The sequence below is a fragment of the Cyrtonyx montezumae genome, unplaced genomic scaffold (genome assembly GCF_038088225.1).
Source record: "Cyrtonyx montezumae isolate F1298 unplaced genomic scaffold, pur_monq_1.0 scaffold_32, whole genome shotgun sequence".
Lineage (NCBI taxonomy): Eukaryota > Metazoa > Chordata > Aves > Galliformes > Odontophoridae > Cyrtonyx > Cyrtonyx montezumae.
This window is the reverse complement of record NW_027072037.1, coordinates 511,577-536,528: the sequence shown is the minus strand read 5'-3', so window position 1 is coordinate 536,528 and position 24,952 is coordinate 511,577. Positions and strand designations below refer to the sequence as shown.

The 24,952-nt window shown below is 57.5% G+C and overlaps 3 protein-coding genes across 3 annotated transcripts; 1 reads left to right on the top strand and 2 right to left on the bottom strand.

Annotated features, from left to right (window-relative positions):
- Window positions 1-3,797, bottom strand: LOC136053926 (GTPase IMAP family member 8-like). Its single transcript, XM_065744898.1, has 4 exons — window positions 3,766-3,797; window positions 2,748-3,376; window positions 1,716-1,749; window positions 1-1,373 (listed from the first exon to the last, which is right to left on the bottom strand). Exons 1-4 carry the CDS (start codon window positions 3,785-3,787, stop codon window positions 727-729), a joined length of 1,332 nt encoding a protein of 443 aa, XP_065600970.1. The 5' UTR covers window positions 3,788-3,797; the 3' UTR covers window positions 1-726.
- Window positions 3,798-6,691: 2,894 nt separating this feature from the next.
- Window positions 6,692-7,949, bottom strand: LOC136053922 (GTPase IMAP family member 9-like). Its single transcript, XM_065744892.1, has 2 exons — window positions 7,869-7,949; window positions 6,692-7,472 (listed from the first exon to the last, which is right to left on the bottom strand). Exons 1-2 carry the CDS (start codon window positions 7,888-7,890, stop codon window positions 6,826-6,828), a joined length of 669 nt encoding a protein of 222 aa, XP_065600964.1. The 5' UTR covers window positions 7,891-7,949; the 3' UTR covers window positions 6,692-6,825.
- A 3,398-nt stretch (window positions 7,950-11,347) lies between these two features.
- Window positions 11,348-24,717, top strand: PTPN23 (protein tyrosine phosphatase non-receptor type 23). Its single transcript, XM_065744863.1, is given in 26 exon segments — window positions 11,348-11,467; window positions 13,943-14,017; window positions 14,447-14,574; window positions 15,174-15,250; window positions 15,894-15,943; window positions 16,403-16,534; window positions 16,954-17,034; window positions 17,465-17,596; window positions 17,711-17,758; window positions 18,067-18,123; window positions 18,408-18,466; window positions 18,691-18,770; window positions 18,973-19,087; window positions 19,184-19,249; window positions 19,509-19,654; window positions 19,970-20,287; window positions 20,385-20,539; window positions 20,703-20,854; window positions 21,038-21,217; window positions 21,391-23,455; window positions 23,569-23,753; window positions 23,846-23,950; window positions 24,050-24,188; window positions 24,278-24,338; window positions 24,341-24,388; window positions 24,470-24,717. Coding segments are annotated over 26 exon segments (4,986 nt in total). The 5' UTR covers window positions 11,348-11,383.
- The last annotated feature ends 235 nt before the right edge of the window (window positions 24,718-24,952 follow it).

The following is a 24,952-nucleotide window of genomic DNA, read 5'->3' as shown; positions in this document are numbered from 1 at the left end:
GCTTGTGGAATACTGCTCTTTATTGTAGCAGCAGGTGACAGATTCTTCTGAAATGACAGTGATAACCACACAGTCTGCACAGCAGAAACTAATACCGAGAGTGTGAATAACACAGACAACTGTGAATGCATTCATCTATAGTATATCTTTAATTTCCTGGGGGAAGCACTCGGTGTAGCTGAGCGTGCACGTCTTACCCAACAGGCATCTATACGCAGGGGGAAGAGAACTGGTCCTGGAAGTCAGCGTTGTTCTCCCAGTTTGTCCGTAGTTCTGTCTTCCCCAAAATTCCTTCTCTCTTGAACTATTTGTGTACAATTTCCTTACCATCCTGAAACAGACTCCTTGCATATCCACTTCATTCCTCCGTGGAGGTTTCTTCAGCCCCTTCCTTCTTTAAGCAGGGAACAGCCCAGTAGGTTTTTTTTTCAATAATTACCTAATCCACCCCATGATTACCATCACTCAAGCTTCTCCATCTTTAGAAGGAATTGAGGAGTTCACATGCAGTCTTGTTCTTTCAGAATTATAGCTCAAGGGAGTCACGGGCTGTGAGATGATTAGCTCATAGTCATAGTATTTAGCAGGATAGTGTTATGAGTTCTGAGCAAGGCCTCGGATATAAGGACCAGCCCACTGGACAACACTGTGGGCAGGAGGGAGCATCCCAATAGCAGCAGGAACTGCTCAACGGATGAGATGTCTGCTCTCTGACTGAAACCTTGATTATTGGATAACACATTTTTCTTCAACATAGTCCCGTATACTTCTCTTCAGCATTTCCTGTGTGTAACACGGAGCATGGCGATTCTTCTTTACCATGGCATCAATCATTTGGATGAGCTCTGCAACCTGCCTGCCCTTTGCCTCTCTTGTGGCTTTGTTGTTGAAAGCAATGTACCGATCTTCGCACTTTGCTACCAAACCTTTTAGGAATTGGTTCTTTTCTAAAATACCTTTCAGATCTCCTGGATTCTCCAGATCATCTGCTCGGGTGAATAACAGGATTGTGTACCTCCCTCCTTCGGTACCGAAAATGCTGGTCACCCACTCAGCCACTTGCACTATCTCTTTAGTGATTTGGCCCAGCCGCATCACCAGGAGGATGGCATGGACACCTTCTTCCAGGCATCGAAGACCATCCTTAATCTTATTAGCTGTTTTCCTGCTGAAATCCATAGTGTCAAAAACGCCAGGAGTGTCGACAACAACAATTTTTCTTCCATTGATGTAGCATTCATCTTCCTCATACTGTTGGGTTATCCCACTCGCTGAGCAGTAAGACTTGAATGTGTTCTTTCCAAGGATGGTGTTCCCCGTTGCACTCTTCCCAGTCCCTGTCTTGCCCACCAGCAGGATTCGACGCTCCAATTCTGATGGAAAAATCAGGTAAGTGTGTGAGCCTCACAGAGGAGGAGCCTGGGGCTGCAAGGAAAGGTGTCCCCGAGCCACTAGTGTGTGCCTGCAGGCACAGGATGGGGCACAGGCTGGAGCCAGCTGCCAGCAGGCACACAGGGCTTCTTCAGCCCCATCTACCCTTGCCCTCCCTCTGTGCAACGTTAGAGGGCATGGCATCCCTTGAAAACCCACTGTATATAAGAGGCTGCACGAGGATATAAGCCCACTGTACCTTCCCCAGCACTGCATCCAAGTGAGCTAAATGAGAAGCCTGGGCAGGGCTGGGTCTGCCTGCACTCAGCAGGGGAGGAGCTCACCTTTGTTTTCACATTCTGAACTCTGACTGGGTGCCTGAAAGAGGAGAGAGAGATTTGAAGTGAGATTAGTAGAAATATCCCCCGCTTCTCTCACCCCTGCTAACTTCTCTGAGCTGTGCAGAGCAAAGAAGAAGCAACGTCAGGCGGAGGGAATTGCTGTGTGTTGTACGGGAGCCAGAGCTTTGGCACAGGGACCCAGGTGCTGTGGGTTCTCCTCCTTGGGGATCTCCAACTCCCATGGACGTGAGGCTTGGCACTCTGCTCTGGATGGCCTGGCTGGGGCAGGGAGGACCAGAGGGACCCAGTGGTGCCACCAGCCTCAGCCACACTGCTGTTCTGTGATCCCTGCTCACGCCTAGACTTCTTCCCATTCTTGTCTGTGTGGGAAATGAATCTGGGATAGGTCTGGCAGCCCCCGAGTTTTCCCAGCATTGCATGCAGCAACAAGAGGCATATGGAGCCTCATTTAATTGAAGAGAATGCAGAGGATCACATGGGAAGGTGCAGATCTGGCACGGAGCTGTTCAACTGCATATCATAGAGGAGAAGCTTCCTGAATTGTGGCATAATCCTTCTTGCCACTGCTGGGCTTGCTGCACCCCAGGGGATGGAGTCCTTTTGGATCCAGGACACACTGTGGTTTCACACCCACCGCGCCGTCCCAGTGCCCTTCTGTGGGGTTGCCATCCAGCCTCTGCTCCCCCACTCTCTACTGAAGACCTGTATCCAGACACTGAAGGGAACACTGAAGAGAGCCGGCCCCAAAATGCAGTCCTGCAGAGCCCCCAGGGACTGCCACCAGCACATGAACCCACATGTCCCAACCTGATGGAGCCCGACCCATCAGCCCAGCATCTGCTCAGCACTGCAGAACCCAGCATGGGCAGATGCTCCTCCAGACATCAAGGCTCAGTGCTTATTGAGAGCTCCTTCAGGACCACGCTCGCACACCACACCCCAGATCACCCTGCAAAGGTATCAGGAACACCTCATCTCTGATTGACCCCTTGCTGTCTACAGGATGGTACAAACCTGTTCAGGAGATGTCTTAGGTTTCTCCATCATTTCTCGTGTGTAGCATGGAGCATCACAGTTCTTCTCTACCATGGCATCAATCATTTTGATGAGCTCTGCAACCTGTCGTTCCCTCGCATCTCCAGTTGCTTTGTTGCTGAAGGCAATGTACCTATTTCCACACTTTGCTGCCAGCTCCTTGATGTATTTGTTGTCTTTGATTAAACCCTTCAGATCTTCTGGCTTCTGTAAATCTTCTGCTCTGGTGAATAACAGAATTGTGTACCTCTGTGCTTCAGTATGGAAGATCTTGGTCACCCACTCAGCCACCTGCTCACATTCTTCAGTGAAATGGCCCAGCTGCATTACCAGGACAATGGCATGGACCCCTCCGTAGAAATCCCGAAGAGCATTTCCAATCTTCTCAGCAGTTTCTTGTACAGTGACACCTCTAGTGTTAAAAAGGCCAGGAGTGTCGATAACAACAATTGATCTTCCTTGGAAGGAACTATTACGTCCTGTGTAGTTTGGGGTTATCGAACATAGTGAAACCTTAGATTCAAATTCCTTCCTCCCAAGGATGGTGTTCCCTGTCGCACTCTTCCCACTCCCCGTCTTGCCCACCAGTAGGATGCACAGCTCGGATTCTGTGGAACAAGCAGAGACATTTGTGAGCCCCACAATGCCAGGACAACCCCTGCTCACCATGTGCTGGTTCCCAGGTGGAGGTGTCCCCGAACCACCGCTGTGCACCTGAGGGGATGGGACAGAGCACGAGCTGCAGCCGGCTGCCAGCAGGCACACAGGGCTTGCACGGCCCCATCTGCCCTCACCCTGTCTCTGTGTGGGTCTCTGGGTGGGGAGATGGGAGGCAGCCTCAGGACATCGCTGAGGCCATGGCCTCCCACAAACTCCACGCGCCGTGTACACGTGGTTGCACCAGGATGCAACCCTTCCCCCACCCCGTGCTTCCCCAGCACTCAGCCAGGAGCCCTTCCAGGCTGCGACTGCCTCTGTGTGGTGGTGAGCAACTCACTTTTGCTTTGATTTCCTGCCATTGCGAGTGCACTCAGTCAAGAACCTGTAAGGAGACAGAGATTTTAAGTGAGAATGGCACAAATCTGCCCCGCTTCCCTCACGGTGCTAAGGAAAGTAATACAGATGATCACTGGGGACTCGGGTCTGTCCCACAGCCGTGGGTGCACAGAGAAATCAAAATGTTATCAAAATTACCCATCACCACTGACTTTCTCTTCTTTGGAATGAGATATTGGCTTGGAATTCCTATTAGTAGCGGTAGCAGAGCTGCAGGCAACTCACCAAAGTGCTTTGTCCCAGGTCCGAGTGCTGCACTCGTGCTGATCCTTCTCTCCTTCTGCAGAGCAGTGCCGGGACCGGAACTACTGTGCAGCTCAGCGGTGTATTTAGAGGCAGCGTCAGGAGGAGGGCAGTGCTGCCATTGGCCACATCTGAGCTGTCCCAGTACGGGGACACCTCCCACTATCCCAAAGACACATCCAGCCTGGACTTGGACACTGCCAGGTTTGGAACATCAACAGCTTTTCTGATAAACTTGGTTGACGTCTCACCAGCCTTGTTTTAAAGAATTTCTTTGTGATACCTAATCTGAACCTGCCCTCTTTTACAGTCAAGCCGTTCACCTTTGTCCTATCAGTATTGCAGTTTTGCTTCACCAACTAATCTGTCTTCATGCCAACCCACGAGTCCTTGCTCTGCTCCCATTCCCACCGCTCCCCACCCAACGTGGGCAGAGGCGTAGAGGAGCAGCGTGGTGCTGTGCTGCCTGGGGGAGCAGGAGGGCAGAGCCCGGGGCTGTACAGTGCTGGGACTGCAGTCCAGCCCTGCCCTGTGCCGCCCTGCAGGTGACCCCAAGCCTGTGAGCACCCGGCCCCGCCTGCAGACACACTGCGTGAGGCACGAGGTCCACAAACAGACACTTCCCGTAAATGAGCTCAGCTCCGAGAAGTGCAGAAAATGAAACCAACTGCAAAGGGAGGCTGAGATCACCGGTTCTGGCACCAAGGGCAGCTCCTCCTCCCAATAAACGCTGCATGGAGAAATCTGATAGGTTTGGGGTGTAGCTGGGAGTGTGGTAATTCTGGGGTAGTGACTGGAGATAATGAAGCAGCTAGATGGCAACAAGGAAGCAGATGTAGCTCTTGAACCAATAGCACTCCAACATGGTCCAGAGATAAAGATGTGTAAGCCATAGTGGGAATGGGGACAGCACTGATGTCAGACAGGCACAAGCCATGTAAGCCCCCCTTCGGATATTGTTGGCTGTGCGGAGATGGATATGCCCATAAAATACTCCCACTGAATTGGACTGGGACACGCACAGCAAGATATCTGGTGCCTCAGACTAGTATACATACCTGTGCAAAACTCCCACAAGGGTTCCTAAGAAACTGGCATAGAGGCAATTTGGAAACAGGTCGAAGTTCTACATCAAGTCTCATGAGATTGGGATTCTTCATTGGGATTTACAGACTTATGGAATATGCTCACTAACTGGCTCCCTAATTTAGCCTGGCTAAGGCAACTGTTTGTAGCTATAGTTGTGCTGATTATACTCAGTGTTAACTCGCAGATGTGTGCAGTGTTCTCTCTGGTGCTGTCAGAGGAGCCTTGGTGATTATAGTGCCTGGAAAAGAAATCACATAAACCACCAAGTAGAATCTGGGATTCTACTTCAGGAAGGCATTAATGGACAATAGTGTGCCTTAGGCAAAAGAATCTGCCTATTATATTGAAAAGGGGGGATTGAATCATGAGATCAGCTTCTCTCTAGAAGAGCAGCTCATCGCACAAATCCAACTAATAAGGGGCTTGCATAAATGCAAAAACAAGAACATGGAGACAGCTAAACTTGTCGATAAGAAAGCAGAACAGATACTCTGTTGTCCCAATAAGATAACCAGATGTCTCTGCTCAACAAAATACCCACAGGAGTGGTAAGCAACTCTCTCCCTTCAGGGTTTGAAAATTTACAGTAAAATTGACTCTTAGCTTTAACCCCCAGAATAAGCAGAGTTTGGAATGCAATGAATATGTGTGTGCTATGCCTTTAAATATGTATTCGTTTCTCTCTTTGATGTGCATGTTTGGTGGAGCGATCCCCCATGCACCCAGCACTTAATGAAGGGAATACCTGCTTGACATAACTCACTGGTGTGTCAAGTTACTTTATCGGTTTTCTCAGCTTCACCGTGCAACCGCCAGCCCCACAACAGCCTGCACACCCCACAGCCGTGTGTGCCATCTCTCCCAGAGCCATTCTGTGGGGCTGCCATCCATCCTCTCCTCTCACACTCTGCAAGTATACCCGGGGCAGCTCCATCCCAGATGCAGAATGCAGCTCTTGCTCTTGGTCACCTCCATGTGCTTGGGCATTCCATGGCCCTCCCATCGCTCAGGGTCTCTCTGCAAGGCCTCTCCATCCCAGAGAGAGTGAGCAGCTCATTGTAGTGTAGTGCCATCCACAGACTTCCTTAGTGCACCTTAGTGACAGCATCCAGGTCATGAAGAGTGCATTGGCCGTGACATGGAGCCCTGTGGAGCCGCCCCGTGACTGCCACCAGCACAGTACAGCCCCGTCCCAGATGCTGGAGCCCACGTCTTCACCCACAGAACCGTGTACAGGCATTTCCCTTAAGTGTTCTCCATCCCAAGCAGTGCAGATAACAAACACATCAAACACATCTACGAGCAAAGGGTGGCAGAGAACCTGAGCTCTAGCACCAAGGTCAGCTCGCCTTCCCACATCCCCACCATCCTCTACAACAGCACGTGTGCCCACCACCACATGCACCAGCTCTTCACATCCCATCCTTTGGAGGCACAGCCAGCACTGGAGCCTTGTCCAAACTGCACCATGGGTGTGACCACCTCCTCCCAGCATTGCTCAGCACAGCAAAGCCCCGGACACAGACGGATACTCCTCCAGGCAACAAAGCTCAGTGTTTATTGACAGCTCCTTCACGCTCATCACCACACACCATGCCACACATTGCCCCACTGAGATAACAGCCATGGCACAGCAGAGATATCCGCTCTGGGACCGACTCCTTGCTGCCTACAGGATTGTACAAAACCTCTCAAAGAATGTCCGTGTGTCTTCCTCCATCATTTCTCGAGTGTAATATGGAGAAATACGATTCCTCTCTACCATGACATCAATCATTTCGATGAGCTTTTCAACCTGCTGCTCCCTCTTCTCCCCGGTGGCAGTGTTGCTGAAAGCGATGTACCGATTTCCACACTTTGCTGCCAGCCCTGCGAGGTATGGGCTCTCTTCTATGAAACGCTTCAGGTCTTCTGGATTATCCAGCTGTTCTGCTCGGGTGAACAACAGGATTGTGTACTTCTCTGCTTTAGTGTGGAACATCTTGGTCACCCACTCAGCCACTTCCTGCTCTTCCCTAGTGATTCGGCTCAGCTGCATCACCAGGACAATGGCATGGACCCCTGCATCGAGGTACCGAAGGCCATCCTTAATCTTTTCAGCTGTTTCCCAGTTGGCTTCCCTTGTATCAAATAGGCCAGGAGTGTCAACAACAACAATTCGTCTTCCCTCAAAGACTCCTTCACTTCTGCTGTACATTCGAGTTACTCCATGAGCTGATATCATTGATTCAAATTCCTTCCTCCCAAGGATGGTGTTCCCTGTCGCACTCTTCCCACTCCCCGTCTTGCCCACCAGTAGGATGCACAGCTTGGATTCTGTGGAACAAGCAGAGACATTTGTGAGCCCCACATTGCTAGGACTCCCCCTGCTCACCATGTGCTGGTTCCCAGGTGGAGGTGTCCCCGAACCACCGCTGTGCACCTGAGGGGATGGGACAGAGCACGAGCTGCAGCCGGCTGCCAGCAGGCACGCAGGGCTTGCACGGCCCCATCTGCCCTCACCCTGTCTCTGTGTGGGTCTCTGTGTGGGGAGATGGAAGGCAGCCTCAGGACATCGCTGAGGCCATGGTCTCACACAGACTCCATGCGCCATGTACATGTGGTTGCACCAGGATGCAACCCCCCCCCCTTCCCCCACCCCGTGCTTCCCCAGCACTCAGCCAGGAGCCCTTCCAGGCTGCGACTGCCTCTGTGTGGTGGTGAGCAACTCACTTTTGCTTTGATATCCTGCCATTGTGAGTGCACTCAGTCAAGAACCTGTAAGGAGACAGAGATTTTAAGTGAGAATGGCACAAATCTGCCCCGCTTCCCTCACGGTGCTAAGGAAAGTAATACAGATGATCACTGGGGACTCGGGTCTGTCCCACAGCCGTGGGTGCACAGAGAAATCAAAATGTTATCAAAATTACCCATCACCACTGACTTTCTCTTCTTCTTTGGAATGAGATATTGGCTTGGAATTCCTATTAGTAGCGGTAGCAGAGCTGCAGGCAACTCACCAAAGTGCTTTGTCCCAGGTCCGAGTGCTGCACTCGTTCCTTCTCTCCTCCTGCAGAGCAGTGCCGGGACTGGATGAACTGTGCAGCTCAGCGGTGTATTTAGAGGCAGCGTCAGGTGGAGGGCAGTGCTGCCATTGGCCACATCTGAGCTGTCCCCCTGCGATGACACCTCCCACTCTCCTAAAGACACATCCAGCCTGGACTTGGACACTGCCAGGTTTGGAACATCAACAACTTTTCTGATAAACTTGGTTGACGTCTCACCAGCCTTGTTTTAAAGAATTTCTTTGTGATACAGCGTGGTACTGTGGTGCTGTGCTGCCTGGGGGAGCAGGAGGGCAGAGCTGTACAGTACTGGGACTGCAGTCCAGCCCTGCCCTGTGCCGCCCTGCGGATGCTCCAGAGCTGAGGATTTCCTGCCCCACCTGCAGAAACAATGCATGAGGCACGAGATGTACAGATAAGCAATTCCCGTAAATGCGCTCAGCCCCATTAAGTGCAGAAAATGAAACCAACTGCAAAGGGAGGCTGAGAACCTCAGTTTTTGCACCAAGGGCAGCTCCCCCTCCCAATAAACGCTGCATGGAGAAATCTGACAGGTTTGGGGTGTAGCTGGGAGTATGGTAATTCTGGGGTAGTGACTGGAGATAATGAAGCAGCTAGATGGAAACAAGGAAGCAGATGTGACCTTCGGACCAATAGCACTCCAACATGGTCCAGAGATAAAGATGTGTAAGCCATAGTGGGAATGGGGACAGCATTGATGTCAGACAGGCACAAGCCATGTAAGCTCCCCTTTGGATATTGTTGGCTGTGCGGAGATGGATATGCCCATAAAATACTCCCACTGAATTGGACTGGGACACGCACAGCAAGATATCTGGTGCCCCAGACATACTCGTGCAAAACCCCCACGAGGGGTACTAAGAAACTGGCATAGAGGCAATTTGGAAACAGGTCAAAGTACTACAAGTCTCGTCCAGGTCATGAAGAGTGCATTGGCCGTGACATGGAGCCCTGTGGAACCGCCCCGTGACTGCCACCAGCACAGTACAGCCCCGTCCCAGATCCTGGAGCCCACGTCTTCACCCACAGAACCGTGTACAGGCATTTCCCTTAAGTGTACTCCATCCCAAGCAGTGCAGATAACAAACACATCTACGAGCAAAGGGTGGCAGAGAACCTTAGCTCTAGCACCATGGGCAATACGCCATGTGACAGGGACAGTGGCCCTGCAGACCCTTGCCCAGGGCTGACAATGGCAGCAGTGCTCCTGGTGCATGGAAGGATGCCCACGAAAAGCCCCGTGCCCACTGCTGCTGTCCTCAACCATGAGCAGTAGGGAGTAGCCCCAGCACCCCAACCCCCAGCCCACACCTGGAGCAGAGCACTTTTATGTGAGAAGGCTCTTTGTGGGACCTTCAGCCCATTGCTCACAATCCATATTGGTGCTGCTGGGGCACGGCCTGCCCAGGGTTGGGTCACGGAGCATCCCTCCTTGGTGCCATGAGAATGGTGGCATCACAGAACGTCCCACGTTGGAAAGGGACGTCTGGCTCCATGTTGGAAAAGCCAAACCTTAATGCTCTGTCTGAGAGCAGTGTCCCAGCACTCCCTGAGGTCTGGCTGCTTGGCAGGTTTCGTGTCTAAGGGAGGACAAGAGGTGTGAGCAGGATCCCCACAAATGAGAATGGAAGAGGAGGTCACCCCACAAGGAGCTGGAGTAGAGTGCATTTACACTGCTTTATTGGAAATGAACGGGATGAGGCAGAGATGTGCCTGCTGTTGCATAGCTATGGCCTTCGGGGTGCCAGGGATACATGGTGGGATGTTTTCCATGGTGGAGTGTGAGACACAGAATACTCAGGAAGGACACGGAGGAGAGTTTATGTGAAAGTGTAAGGGACTCTGGGCCTTTGGTTTGTCTCAGCGTTGCTGCCTAATGAGCACCTGGAGAATTGGGCAGAGCCAGCAACGTGGATCACCAACGAGCCAGCAGGACATCGCCGAATCCCCGGTCATGGTGGTGGTAATTAGTTGTGCCTTCTACTGCTCTTTTGCTTTAGGGATTCTAAATTTCTTTTTCTTTTTTTTTTCCCTCTGTCCTATTGCTCTTATCTGTTTTTGTTAAGGCAAATAAAGTTGGTAAGGTTTTATGGCATTTAACCTCATTTTTGTCTTAATCTCGCTCTTGAGATTGTTTAAGAACCTTTCCCCAACATCGGATCTGGACGGTAAGAGCAGCTGGAGTGCACAGAGCTCTGCCTCAGGAGGGCTGAGGAGCCAAGCAGGAGTTTATTGGTTGGGAGAAAAGAGAGAATGGGGAAAGGGGACGTTATAACGGGCACCTGCTACAGGCAGAAGGGGTAAGAAGAGTGAGCGAATGCTGCGCTCTGCCAACGAACAGGAGCAGCCTCTCATTCCTCACCGTGGAGGTGTTTTGGTGCCTTTCTTTGGCCACAACGGCTCTGAACTCGGCTCTACACACCAGTGTAGTTGCAGGGACCCGTGCTCTGCCCTACCTGAAGCAGCACTGGGGCTGTCATTAAGGAACAGAGGGTCGTCCCAAAGACGTTGGAGGGGGTTCTTTAATTTTCTGTTTTATTTACTTTATTTTATGTTTTAACTGATCTCTGTGGGGGGTTTTTTTGAGGCTTTCTGAAGCTGTTCTGTGAGCAGTTTGGGGTCTGTAGGTGGCCATTCAGCTAATTTCCTCATTACCTGCCCACTCCCTGGGCTAGATATTGAGAGAATGGATCTAGCAGATCCAGGCGTGGTATAGGAACAATTGTGAACGCTCCGGGCAAAGCAGCTCGGTCAGGAAGCCACCTCCAGCCCTACACAAGTGCTCTCAGTCCCAGCTCAGCCGCGGGAGGCAGAAACCATCCCAACACAAGGAGGACTCGAGGCGCAGAGCTGGGGCTGCTGGGCCAGGCCGCGCCCTCCAGCAGGCCCAGGGCGTTGCCATAGAAACCGCCCTGCGATGCGAAGGGGCGGCGCGTCGTCACTTCCACCAATCAGCGAGCGAGGCGTCGCCATGAGAACAACGCTCCCCGCCCCTCTGGGGAGAGCGGCGCGTCGCCATGGAAACTACGCCAGGCACGCAGCGGGGGGCGGGGCGTCCCGTCGGACCGGAAGCGGAACCCGGCCCCGCCCCCGGCCTGGAGGACTCCGCTTCCCGTGAGGCCCCGCGCTCGCTTCCGGCGGGGCGGCGGCGGCTGGGCCGGGATGGAGGCCGTGCCCCGCATGCCCATGATCTGGCTGGACCTCAAAGAGGCCGGGGAGTTCGCTTTCAACGCCGCTGTCAAGAAGGTGGGGGTCGAGTACTGCTCGGGGCCTGCTGGAGGCGGCGAGGCCTCTTCCGGGAGCGCTCGGAGGGCCCCGTGTGGGGTCTTGAGGGGCTGTGGGGGGGGGCTAGGGGCCTGAGGAGGCCCTGTGGGCTCGGGGTCTAGCGGAGGTCCTGGAGCTGTCCCTAGAGCTCTGGTAGGTGTGGGACCCGGAGGCCTTTGTAGGGCCCTGCGGGTCGTGTCGCCTTATCCTTAGCCTTACCCTAACCCTGACCCCACGCCAACGCGGTGTGGGGCGTTGGGCTGGATGTGAGGCCGCTGGCGTGTCCCAGCCCTGTCACCCAAGGGCTTTGTGCCCTCACTGGGGCTCCCCAGTGCTCTCATCTCTGGGGCAGTGGCTAACTGCTGCTGGTGCTTGGGGGCAGGGTTTGGGGTGTGAGGAATACCCTTGGCGCTGCCCCAAACCCTGCCGTGCCCAGCAGGAGCCGTCCAGAGCTGTGGGGTGAGTTGGCAGCTCTGTCCCCACAGCACGTGACTGGCTCCCAGCACTGTGTGCTTCCTCAGACCCGACCTCTCCGCACTCATGGTTCATTACCATGATGGCCACTGGCATCATCAAGAAGTGTGGGTCAGATGCCCAGTGCTGCGTGCAGATGATTTGCTTTTCATCTCTCTGTTCTTGGGGATTTTGGAGGGAGGAGGGACGCTTAGGAAGAGTGAGCTGGTGCTGCTGTTCCTGACAGCCCCACTGCTGGTAAAGCTGTCTTAACCTGATGTGAAGCAGTGGTTGCTAAAAGGAGTGAGGGAAGCTATCAGTATGGCAGAGCTATGTCCACCTTCAAAAGGAGCAGCCCAGCACCCATCAGGAGTTGAAAAGAGAAGTGGGTTTGTGCTCACGTGTGCCACTGCTGTCGTGAGAGGGTTCTTGATTCCTGAGGGGCTGTGAGACACAGCGTGGAACTGCTGGAACTGGAGTCCCATCCTGGGATAGAAACATGCAGGGACCAAAGCCAGTTTATGGACTGAGGGCTGCTGCCCTGTGCTGAGGTCAACCCAGACAGTTCCCATTCGTGCCCTGCCCATGGCTGGGATGCACGTTTTCCCCTGAGGGAGCAACATGGCATTTGCCCTGATGGAAAAGAAGGATACTGGCCAACCTTGGAGCCAAAATGTGAAAGATTAGTGGACATCCATTGTGCCTGTGAAGGAGGACATCGTGTTCAACGTGTTCCTTGTCCAAAGCAAAACATGGAGGGAGGAAAAGTTCAGGGCACCAGCTTGGTGCCCTGCCCATCACTGTGGCTTTAGGGAGCTGAGCCCTGCTGTGCTGGACTGAGCTGTGCCTTGGGCACTCCACCCCCACCTTCTTGTGAGCATGTTTTTAGGCCCTTGTGATGTTTGCTTCCGTAAAGGAGAGCTCTCAAGAAGCCCCACCTCCAGCTGGCATTTTGCAGTGCCACCAAACTACGATTTACAACCTTGTTGATTTAATAATTCATTTATTGATGTGCGTGGGGGTGTTCCTGGGGTGCCACCACCTGCTTGCCTGCTGGTGTTTGGGATGAGGGTACAGAAGAGTGGGGTGGGAGGGGACACAGGGTGACACTGGGAGCTGCCTTGTCACCGTGCAGCTGAGTCATGCCCCACAGCCCTGGGCAGTGTGCAGCTCTGACCTGGCCAAGGGTTTTGTGAATGGATTTATTGTTATGTTTTTTGTGTGGTGGGGGATTAAAATCTACTTCAGCAGCAAGGTGGGGCTAGCAGTGCTTCAGATGTACCCAGACCACCTTAACCTGGCGGTGCCTGGGGCAGATAAGCATTCAGAGGTTTGCAGCATACAAAGCCACAAGAGCTGTCTTTGGTCTGGAAGTGCCAATCTTACCAGAAGTGGTGTAACCCAAGAGAATCACAGCGTGGTTTGGGTTGGAAGGGACCCTGCAGCCCACCCAGTCCCAACCCCTGCCATGGGAAGGGACACCTCCCATCCAGCCTGACCCCGGGCACTGCAGGGCTGGGGCACTCACAGCTGCTCTGGGCTGCCTGTGCTAGCACGTTACTAAATCTACCCCCCTGTAGTGTAAAACCCTTGCTTTACTCCTGACAACTCCTGACAAAGAGTCCCTCATTTACTCCTGACAAACTCCTGACAAAGAGTCCCTCCCCAGCTTTCCTGTAGTCCCTTTGGGTACTGGACTGACACTTCAAGCCACCTCACCCTGTGTGCTCAGCAGAGGCTTTTCCTTAATGAGTCAGGCACGGATGAGTACAAAATGTGAATCAGTCCCCAGCAGTGCCTTCCCTGCTCCTGGCAGAACCCTGGGGCAGGAGGAATAAGCACATTCCTCCCACCACCCCCAGGCTGTGCTCTGAGTGAGCTCTATGGGAAAGTGTCAGAATCAACACAGGGAATTCTTGGCCCTGCCAGATCTGGGGTGGGCAGTGGCTGTGGGTGTTGCTGTCGGACAGGGCCAGGCTCTCACCTGTTCCTTCCCCCTTCCAGTTTGTCCTGAAGAACTATGGGGAGAACCCGGAGAACTACAACGAGGAGCTGCGGAAGCTGGAGGTGCTCCGGCAGGTAAGCGTGGCACTGCTGACCTCAGCACCACCCAGCAGCAGTGCTTTCAGCAGCCAGGATGTGTCCTGCCCTCCCGAGGTGATTCAGGCTCTCTGAGTCATGTGAGGAGGTTGGATGTTAGGGCTCTGTACCTCGAGAGCCTCCAAAAAGGGGACAGTGAGAGGCACGCAGGGCTGAGGCAGAGCTGTTGGCCTGGCTCTGGAGCTATAAATCAATTCCATAAAGCCTCATTTTGGGGCAGGCAGTCCTTCTTTTCCTCACTGTGCTTATCTTGAGAGTGCCAACAAGTGTGTGAGCCCAGCTGTCCCCTGCAGAAAGGCACCTGCTCCCACCCTGCTGCAAGCCAGGCGGTCGCTGGGCCCTTTGCCATCCCACCTGGTGTGCTGCCCGGCCCTGGGCAGCCTCTTCCTCTCTCTCTGTCTCCCCCAGAGCGCCGTGAACGTGCCCAGAGACTTCGAGGGCTGCAGCACATTGAGGAAATACTTTGGCCAGCTCCACTACCTGCAGAGCCGGATCCCCATGGGTGCTGAGCAGGAGGCTGCAGTCCCCATTGCATGGTGAGGGCAGCAGTGTGCTGCTGTGCTGGGGCAGGGGGAAAAGAGCCTCCACTTCGTGGGCTCATGGGGCACAGTTTTCCCTTACATTCAGGGCTGGGGCATTAAGGATGGGAGGATTTTGAGCTGCAAGGGACTGCTCCACTTTGTGAAGTAAGGATGCTGCCCCAAACCAGAACAGCTGCTCCCTCATCACTCTGCATGTCCTTAACAGACATAGGATACGTTCTGCTCTGCTCTGCACCTCTCTTCTTAAATCTGTGTGGAAGACCCTTTAGGCACAGTGCCCCACGTGCCTCCAGCTCGATGTACCAGAGAGCACCCTGGGGCTGGAGGCTGGTGGGGAGAATCTGTCTCCCAGAAGCTGTAGGAGGGCAGTGCAGTCACTGGTCTCTTTGTGGTGGCCCTTTCAGGCCAGCTTCCCCTGCTGCTGACACACAGCTGTGTCCTGGGAGCCCTGTGGGAAATGGCATCCTGCCCTGGGGAGCTGGCAGGAGGGCTGAGCTGAGCCATGCAGCAACAGGAGATAGTGGCTGGCCCTGAGATGCAAGACAGAGGCTGGAGCTCCACCTGTAGCTGGTGAGCTGTTTCTTTCTTTGCAGGACAGAGATCTTTTCAGGCAAGACGGTGACTCATGAGGACATCAAGTATGAGCAGGCTTGTATCCTGTACAACCTGGGTGAGTGCTGGAGACTGGCTGCCCTGCAGGTCTGCCCTCCACTTGGCTGAGCACGAGGGATGTCCCTCCTCTCTGCCCTACCTTTAGTCTGTGTTTCCTCCTTGGAGCAGCCTGGCAGAAGCACGGGAAGCTGACTCTGGGTTTTGCCAGAAACATCTTCCCCTTTCCTCTTTCTCTGAGAGCACTCCAGTTGTGCACTGCCCTGCATCTGAGTCACAGCTGGGCTGCAGGAAGGAGGCTGAGCTGCAGCACTGCAGATGCTCTTTCTAGCGCAGTGACAGCACAGTCAGACTTTGTCCGTGTCACGCAGCATCCCTCACAACATGTTTGGAAACAACAGATGTAACACTTGTTGCCCTCTCACTCTCCAGCCTTGGATTTTTTTGGTGGACCCAAAGGGAAGGTCACACTCATTCCAGAGATGCTGTCAGTGCAGCTGAAGTCACTCCCATCCCTGGGACTGCAGCTGCCCCGTGCACTGCAGCTTGCTTTCTGTTCAGCAATGCCCAAAGCAAAGGGCTTTAGCTAAACCCTACCCAGGTCTGGGCTTCACTGGCAGGAAACACCCAGCTCCTGGCTTTGGTGCTGAGTGGGGGCTGGCCAGCTGCCATCACCCCACTGAGCTGTGCTCCTCTTTCCCCAGGTGCTCTGCACTCCATGCTGGGTGCCATGGACAAGAGAGTGTCTGAGGAGGTAACAGCCCCAGCGTGCTCCGTGTGTCCCCCCCCCAGAGACTTTTCTCCCATCCCTGGGTTAACAGCACCAAGATTTTAGCACTAAGGATTTCCCTTTTAATGTGGGTGGTTAAAGGTATCGACGTCAGACACCAGCTCTGGGTGTCTGCTGTCCCCTCAGCACGAAGGGTTGGGAGGGGGGAGATCTCACCCAGGATTTGGCCACAACTTAGTGCACGTATTAAAGCCACCACAGTGTTGAGAGCTTTCTAGATTGAAGCTGGCCCTGAGAGCTCGTGGCAGCTGCTTTTGGGGGCCTCAAGGGAGGCACAGGAAACATCTCAGCCCTGCTGAGCTGGGTTTTATCACCCTAACCATTGGTGTGAAGGGGGGATGCTGCCTCTCCAGTCTTGCCACTAGCTCCTTGCACCCACTGGCTTGGCCTGCGTGCATGACATGTGTCCTCCTGTCTGCTCAGGGCATGAAGGTTTCGTGCACCCATTTTCAATGTGCTGCCGGTGCCTTCACGTACCTGCGGGACCACTTCCCCCACTCGTACAGCGTAGACATGAGCCACCAGATCCTCAACCTCAACATCAACCTCATGCTGGTAGGAAGAGGGCTCTGGGGCAGCGGGGAAATGGGAATGGCTCTTGGCATGCCCTGGGGGCAGCTGCTGTGTGAGCAACAGAGGGGAGGAACCATAGAGTCGTGAAGAAAAGACTTAAGATCACCAAGCTTTAACACGGCCCTGAGTGCCACATCTCCACCTCCAGGGAGTGGGGCTTTACCACCACCCTGGGCAGCCCCTTCCAGGCCCTGACCACTCTCTCAGAGAAGTTGTAAATTATAAAGAAGGGACAGACTATGCCACACTTCTGGGCTCATGGGTGGTGGGGGACATCTTTTGGGGCTGTGTCAGCAGTGCTGTGCTGGCTTGTCAAGAAAGGGAGTGCTGCTGGTGGGTCCAGGAGGGTTCCCTGAGGAAAGCTGTACAGGAAAACCCAGGGTTCCTTCTCACTTTGGCAGGGCCAGGCACAGGAGTGTCTGCTGGAGAAGTCCATGCTGGACAACAGGAAGAGTTTCCTCGTGGCCCGGATCAGTGCTCAGGTTTGTTGCTGGAGGATCTCCTCTGTGCTGAATGCTTGCAGCTTCCACGGGCACCTGCTGTCAGCAAACAGCCCTGCTCTCACTGTGCATGGGAGTGGTGCTTAGGGTGGGGAACTTGGAGGGGTTTGTCCAGAGCCTGCACAGCATCAGTGCAATCAGACTGGGGCTGCTGCCATCACAGCGAGCTAGGAGTGCAGCCACAGCTCCTCGAAGCTGAAGGACGGAAAATTTCCATGAAGAAAATTGTATTTTTAGCCTCTGGGTTAAGCTTAGCACAGTGATGGCTGTAGTCTCTGTCTCTGAACATCAGTAAGATGCCCACCAGCTCCTTGCTGGGTGGTATCAGACTGCAGTCACTGAATCCTTTCCATCATTGCTCCCCGTGGGGTCTGTCTGTGGGGTTTTCAGATACCCATCCTTCTCCCCACAGGTGGTGGATTACTACCGAGAGGCCTGCAGGGCATTGGAGAACTCAGAGACAGCCTCACTGCTGGGAAAGATCCAGAAGGACTGGAAGAAACTGGTTCAAATGAAGATCTCCTATTTTGCTGCTGTGGCCCACGTAAGTGGGAGCACTGGCACCAGGGTGTGGTGTGAGACCAGCCCTTGATTTGTTTGTCAGGCAGATCTCCCTCGTTGGAAGGAACCCTAACACTGCTGCTGTGTTTTGTTGCAGCTGCACATGGGAAAACAGGCCGAGGAGCAGCAGAAGTTTGGAGAAAGGGTAAGTGAGGCTGTGTCGACCCGTACTGCGTGGATCAAGGTCCTGCCCTGGTGGGACTGAGTGCTGGGAGGGATTGCTGTGCTGGTGATGGGGGTTTCTGCACTCCTGGGGACACGTTTAAGGGTGCCAGTGCTCCATGGGGCTGTTCTGGTGCCGTGCAGGTGTTCTTGGCAAACCCTGTTACACTGAACAAAGCTGCAGTCCTCAGGGTTGGCTGGTGGTGCTCCCATGCAAGGGGTAGGCACTTAATTCTGGGCCAGCTCTGGCACTTTGAACAAATTTGGGACTAATCCCTCTTCTCTCTGCAGGTCATCTACTTCCAGAGTGCACTGGATAAACTCAACGAAGCTATCAAACTGGCAAAGGTGTGTTCCTTCTCCCTCTGGTAGCAGTTACCAGATTTTAAAGCCCTCCTCACGTCTCTGCTTTGTGGAAGCACCCTTGGGCCTGGTTCTTTCACATCCCTGCTCCAGGAGCAGTGCCCAGGGAGAGCTCTGGGGCTGGCAGAGCACTGCTGTCTGCTCCCGAGGAAAGAGACAGAGTGACACAAGGGGCTTTTGTTTTGCTGGTGTGAGTCTGGAGTGCATTGCAGGGGCAGCAGTACCCTAACCTTGCCTGTGCTAATTTGCTCTCGCTGTCTCCTGTGCAGGGGCAGCCAGAAACTGTCCAGGAAGCCCTGAGATTCACCATGGATGTGATCGGTGGCAAGTGAGTGTGCTCAGGCTGCCTCAGCCTGCTTCTCTGCGGGCCACAAACGCCTCAAGGCCAAAGCAGCCAGGGAGAAGCCCCAGCATGGCACTGTCCTGTGTCCCCCCCGTGCTGCTGAGGATCTTGGCTCTTCCCAGAGTGATTCCAGGAGGGGCAGAACCCCGTGGGGAGCAGGTTCAGGGAGCTGGGGGTGGCGTGTGCTTCTCATCACTTCTTGTTTCTAGGTACAATTCGGCCAAAAAAGATAATGATTTCATCTACCACGAAGCTGTGCCTGCCTTGGACACCCTGCAGTCTGTGAAAGGTAAGGATGGGCAGTGCACTTTCCTTGGAGCTGCTCTAAGGGCAGGGGGTCATGCACAGGGATGCGTGGTGGGTCTGTGGAGCTCTGGGAGACCTCGGGAGCAGAAGGGCTTTGTGCTGAGGTGGGATCTGCTAGGAATGAGGTTGTGTCTTTGGAACACGGGGGGTTTGAAACCCATGTGTGTTTTGTGTCTGAACTGCAGGTGCCCCGCTGGTGAAAGCCCTCCCTGTCAACCCCACAGACCCCGCTGTCACCGGCCCTGATATCTTTGCCAAGCTGGTGCCCATGGCTGCCCACGAGGCGTCCTCACTGTACAGGTGTGTCCCACAGGACTGTGTGCTCACAAACAGCCCATTCCTCTGTGATTCTGTTCCCTGAATCTCAGCACTAAAGGATTTTTCTCTCTGTCGTAGCGAGGAGAAGGCCAAACTGCTGAGAGACGTGATGGCAAAGATTGAAGCCAAGAACGAAGTGCTGGAGTACGTGTGAGCTGTACCTGAACGGGGCCCAGGCCTCTCCCCCTGCTCCAGACCCAAGCACAGGGCAGTGAGCTGATGGGAACAGACACTCTGAGCTCTCAGCCCTCTGCCTGCGTGCAGTTTGCCCAGCTCTGATCAGCGACCAGTTCCCAGACCCCCCCCTTTGGCTTTGCCGTGCCCTGAGGCAGCTGTGGTGTGGGATGGGGGGCTGCAGGGTGGGTCAGATGCCATCACTGAGGGGCTTCTTTCCCACCTGTAGCCAGTTCATGGACTCCATGCAGCTGGACCCTGAGACTGTGGACAACCTGGACATGTACAGCCACATCCCCCCCATCCTGATGGAGAAGTGTGCTGCGCTCAGCGTGCGCCCCGACACCGTCAAGAACCTGGTCCAGTCCATGCAGGGTGAGTGAGCTCACAGGGACCAGCAGGGAGCTGGGGAGGGCTGTCTGTCCTCCCCCTGGCTGGGGCTTGGGAATCTCCCATTGCAAATAAATGCCTGTATAAATGCCTTAACCCTAAAGCATCCTCCCCGTCGGCTGTTGGTGGTGGGTGACGGTGTCCTGCCTGCAGCAGAGGGGTTTGGTGCTGCCTGGAGCACACTGCGGGCACCTCCTGGGTGCAGAGCAGCCCTGAGCCCATCCCCTGCGCTGCACTGTCCTCCCTGGGCCTCCCCACGGATGGATTTGTGCTTTCAGCCCCTCTGTGCTGCTTTACCAGTGCTCTCCGGGGTGTTCACCGACGTGGAGGCCTCGCTGAAGGAGATCCAGGACCTGCTCGAGGAGGACGAGGCGCAGGAGAGGAAGCTGCAGGAGCTGCTGGGGAAGGGCTCCCCACCACCACCACCACCACCCTCCTCCTCCGGGCTGGCTGAGGTCAGCAAGGAGTGCTCCAAGTACATGGAGGTGCACGAGAAAGCCAGCTTCACCAACACAGAGCTGCACAAGGCCATGAACCTGCACATTGGCAACCTCCGCCTGCTCAGCGGACCCCTGGAGCAGGTCAGGGCTGCACTGCCCTCACCCACACTGAGCGAAGGTGAGAGCTGTGCTGACCCACCCACCTGCCCCCCTCCCCTCCCCCCTCCATTTGCTTTGGGTTTGGATCACTGCGCGGCCTCCCCGTCCCTCCCCAGATGACAAACAGGTGCTGCAGAACCTGAAGAGGATCCTGGGCAAGGTGCAGGAGATGAGGGACCAGCGGATGTCCCTGGAGCAGCAGCTACGTGAGATGATCCAGAAGGATGACATCACCACGTCCCTGGTCACCACCGACCGCTCCGAGATGAAGGTGGGTGTCCCCCCACCGTGTGTGGGAGCCCCTCCTTGTGCCACGGGCCCCATTATGGGCTGCAGGGAGAGCTCTGCTCCGTCCCACCCCCACCCCAACGTCCCCCCGAGAGGAGGCAGCGTCTGCCTGCTGCCCCTCAGACCCTTTCCCCCTCTCTGGGCAGAAACTTTTCGAGGAGCAGCTGAAGAAGTATGACCAGATCAAGGTGTACCTGGAGCAGAACCTGGCTGCCCAGGAGAACATCCTCAAGGCCCTGACAGATGCCAATGTCAAATACGCAGCTGTGCGCAAGGCCCTGGCCGAGGTGGAGCACAAGTGAGTGGGGGGCACGGGGACACCGTGGGCCTTGGTGTATGGAAACAGCCCTCCCCCACCCCAGGCTGGGGCTGGGGGGCTCTGGTGGCTGCTGGTGCTGTGTACTGGGGCTGCCCAGGGGCTGGGGAACACGACAGCCCAGCTCTCCTTGTGCGTGCACGAACCTCCATCCCACATCCCCAGGTGGAACACCACTGTCCAGACCTTGGTGGCCTCCTACGAAGCCTACGAGGACCTGATGAAGAAATCCCAGGAGGGGAAGGACTTCTACACTGACCTGGAGGGGAAAGCTGCCAAACTGCTGGAGAAAGCACGGGCGGCGTGCCAGGCTGCTGAAGCCAACAGGCAGCAGATCTTGGAGAAGTAGGTGGTGCTGGGGCTGCAGGGAAGGCAGTGGGACGGTTGGGGAGGGGGTTGGGAGGGGGGGGGAGCACGGTGGGCTGCAGGGTGGAGGCTTTGTCCCAAGGGGCTGTGTGGGAACAGGGGACTCTCAGGGCTGGCTGCTGCCCGCCTTAATGCCTCCACCCTCCTACCAGGGAGATGAAGAAGCACCCACCCCCTCGTCCCACAGCCCCCAAACCTGCCCTGCAAAAGAAACCACTGGAGCTGGAAGCCGAGGGGCCGGAGGGGGCTGACGTTCCCCCGCTGTGCTCCCTGGGCCTGGCCGACCTCCCCGAGGACCTTCGCAGCCTCCCCCCGGACGTGCTGGCCGCCCACCTGGCCCGCCTGCCCCCCCCCACGTTGGCTGCACTCGCCCTGGACCCTGCCCTGGCTGCCGGGCTGCGGCCCCCCGGCCCCGAGCTCTTTGCCCCCAGGTTGGCGGGCGCACCGCTGCAGCCCTTCTCCCCCCCACGCTTCCCCCCCACCCTCCCCGGCCACTACACTGTGCCCACCGCCAGCCCAGGGCCCTTTCCCCACGGCTCCGGGGCTCCGGTAGTGCCGACGCAGCTCCTGCAGCCCTCTGCCCCCCAGGTGAGCGGCCCCCCCCCCAGCTCAGCCCCCTCCTCTGCCCCCCAGCTCTTCCCGGCCGCCTCAATGCTGCGGGGCTTTGGGGGGCCCCATCTGCTCCCCCCGCGCTCCTCCACGCAGCACTGCCCCGCTCCGGCCCCCGCTGCCTCCTATGGCCTCGGCCAACCGGGGCTGCCCCCGCCCGCCCCCCTCAGACCCCCGGCCGTGGGTCCGCCCCCCGTGGCTGCCCCTGAGCAGGGCCCACCCGCCCGCCCGGCCACCACCACCGTGGACAGCATCCAGGCTCCCATCTCCAGCTGCACTGCCCCCCCGCGGCTCCCAGGGCCCGGAGTGCCCCCAGGGGGCGGCTTCGTGCCCCCCCAGCGCCCGGCCGGCCCCTCTGCCTCCTTCCCCTATGCCCAGGGTGGGCTGCAGCAGCCGTTCGGGCACTCATCCCCGTTCCCCCCGGCACAGCCCCACGCCGCCCCGCAGCCGTTCCCTGCAGCAGCAGCAGCAGCAGCCGCCCCCTTCCTCCCCCCCGCACGCCCCCAGGTCTCACTGCCCTTCCAGCCCCCAGCCCGGCCCCCGTTGCCCCCCCAGCCCCCCTTCGGCCCGCAGCCCTTCTCCGGCCCCGTGGGGCAGCCCCCGCTGCGCTCCCAGCTCTTCCCGCTGCCCCCCGGGCAGGACAAGCTGCCCCCCCCCGGGCTCCCCCCGCACGGAGGGTCTCTGCCCTTCAGCACGGCGGTGCCCGGACCCCCCGGGCAGAGCGGCCCCACGGCGCAGCCCCTGCACCCCGCGCTGCAGCCCGGGCCCCCCGGATCCCCGTTGCCCTTCTGCCCCGGCCCCGTGAGGCCCCCCCAGCCCCCCCCCGCCGCCCAGCCCGCCCCACACCGCGCTGCCCCATCTCCCAGCCCCGTCCTCGCGCAGATGCAGGGCCCCGTGCCGGTGCAGGGTCCGCTCGTCCCTTCCCCGGCCCCGTCCCCGCAGCCCCCGGCGTTGGTGCCCGGGGCCGTCCCGCAGAGACCCCCGCCCTCACTGACGCCCGCGCCGGGCCCCGCCGAGCCCCAGTTCCAGCGGCAGAGCTCCTCCACCGACGACCTCCTGTCCTCCAGCCCCGAGAGCCAACACGGCGGCTCCAAAGCCTCCGTGGGGCAGCCCCTCCTGCAGCCCACCAAAGCGGACTCCAAGGAGGGGCAGAAACCCAAAGCGGTTCAGCTGATCGAGAACGACCCCTACGAGAAACCCGAGCGCGTGTTGCGGCTGCTGGCCGAGCTCGAGCGCTTCCGAGCCCAGCTGCACCGCCTGGAGCTGCCGCAGCCCGGCGCTGCCCCGCGCCTGGACGCGCTCTGGAAGGAGCTGCAGGACGCCCAGGAGCGCGACGCCCGCCAGCTCTCCATCGCCATCGCTCGCTGCTACTCCATGAAGAACCGGCACCAGGACATCATGCCCTACGACAGGAACCGCGTGGTGCTGCGCTCGGGGAAGGACGACTACATCAACGCCAGCAGGGTGGAGGACCTGTCCCCGTACTGCCCCGCCATCATCGCCACGCAGGCCCCGCTGCTGGGCACCGCCGCCGACTTCTGGCTCATGATCTACGAGCAGAAGGTGTCCGTCGTCGTCATGCTGGTGTCCGAGCAGGAGCTGGACAAGGTGGGGGCACGCGGGTTCCCCTGCTGCCCCCGGTGCCCGTGTGGGTGCTGGTGGCACCGGGGACGGGCTCAGGGCGCTGCTGACCCCGTCCCCCCCCCCCTCCCCCCCCACAGCAAAAGGTGCTGCGGTATTTCCCGACGGAGCGGGGCCAGCCCGTGGTGCAGGGCCCCGTCACGCTCGTCCTCACCGGCCTGAAGGCGGCGCCCACGCACGTGGAGCGGATGATCACTCTGCAGTACCGAGACCAAAGCCTGAAGCGCACCGTCATCCACCTGCAGTTCACGTCGTGGCCGGAGCTGTACGGGGCTTTGAGGGGGGGGTGGGGGGGGGGGGGCAGGGGATTGAGTTGTGACCCCCTCCCCCCCACAACTGAGCGCCCCTTTCTCACAGGGGTCTGCCCGACAGCAAGGCGAGCCTGCTGCGCTTCATCCAGGACGTGCACGCGCACTACCTGCACCAGCGCCCGCTGCACACCCCCATCGTGGTGCACTGCAGGTGAGCGGCGCTGGGGGGAGGGGTGGGGGGGTCCTGGTTTTTGTGCCCCCCCGGATGCATTCCCCCCCCCACCCCATTTTCCCCCACGTCTCCCCGCAGCTCCGGCGTGGGTCGCACCGGCGCTTTCTGCCTTCTGTACGCGGCCGTGCAGGAGGTGGAGGCGGGGAACGGCATCCCGGAGCTGCCCCCCCTCGTGAGACGCATGCGGCAGCAGCGCAAGCACATGCTGCAGGAGAAGGTACCGCGGGGGGGGAGGGGATGGGGGGAGGGGGCACACACTGTGCCCCGCTGCGTTCACCCCCATCCCCATCCCTTCTCTTCTCCCAGCTGCACCTCAAGTTCTGCTTCGAGGCCGTCCTGCAGCACGCCGAGCAGCTGCTGCTCCGCCACGGGGTGGGCGCTCCGCCCGTCCCCAAACCCAACAGCGCTTCTCCTAAGGTGGGTGCCCGGGGTCGGGGGGGTCGGGGGGGGGGGGGGGGGGGCGGCACAGCCCCGGCGCTGATGGGGCCTCTCCCGCAGCTCTACGTCCAGCAGGACCCGCAGGACCTGGTGCTGGGCGGGGATGTGCCCATCAGCTCCATCCAGGCCACCATCGCCAAGCTCAGCATCAAACCGGCGGGCGGGGGCGGGGAGGGGGGGGCGGACGCGGCCCCCAACGCTGCGGCGGTGGAGGCGGTGCCGGTGCCGTCCGACACCGCGATGGACGGCGGTGTGGGGACGGACGGAGGGACCGTGGTGGCGGACGGCAGCGGTGCTCCCATCCCTGAAGCACCGCCGCTGACGGAGGCGCCGCGCGAGGCCGAGAGCGGCGACCGCGTGGAGGAGAACCCCCCCCCGCCCCCCGCGGCCCCCCCGGCTCCACCCCCCACCTCCTCCTCCTCCTCCTCTTCCTCCTCACTGGAGCTCCTCGCCTCGCTCACGCCCGAGGCCTTCACGTTGGACGCGTCGCTGAAGGGCAAGCAGCGCATGAACAAGCAGAACTTCCTGCAGGCGCACACGGGC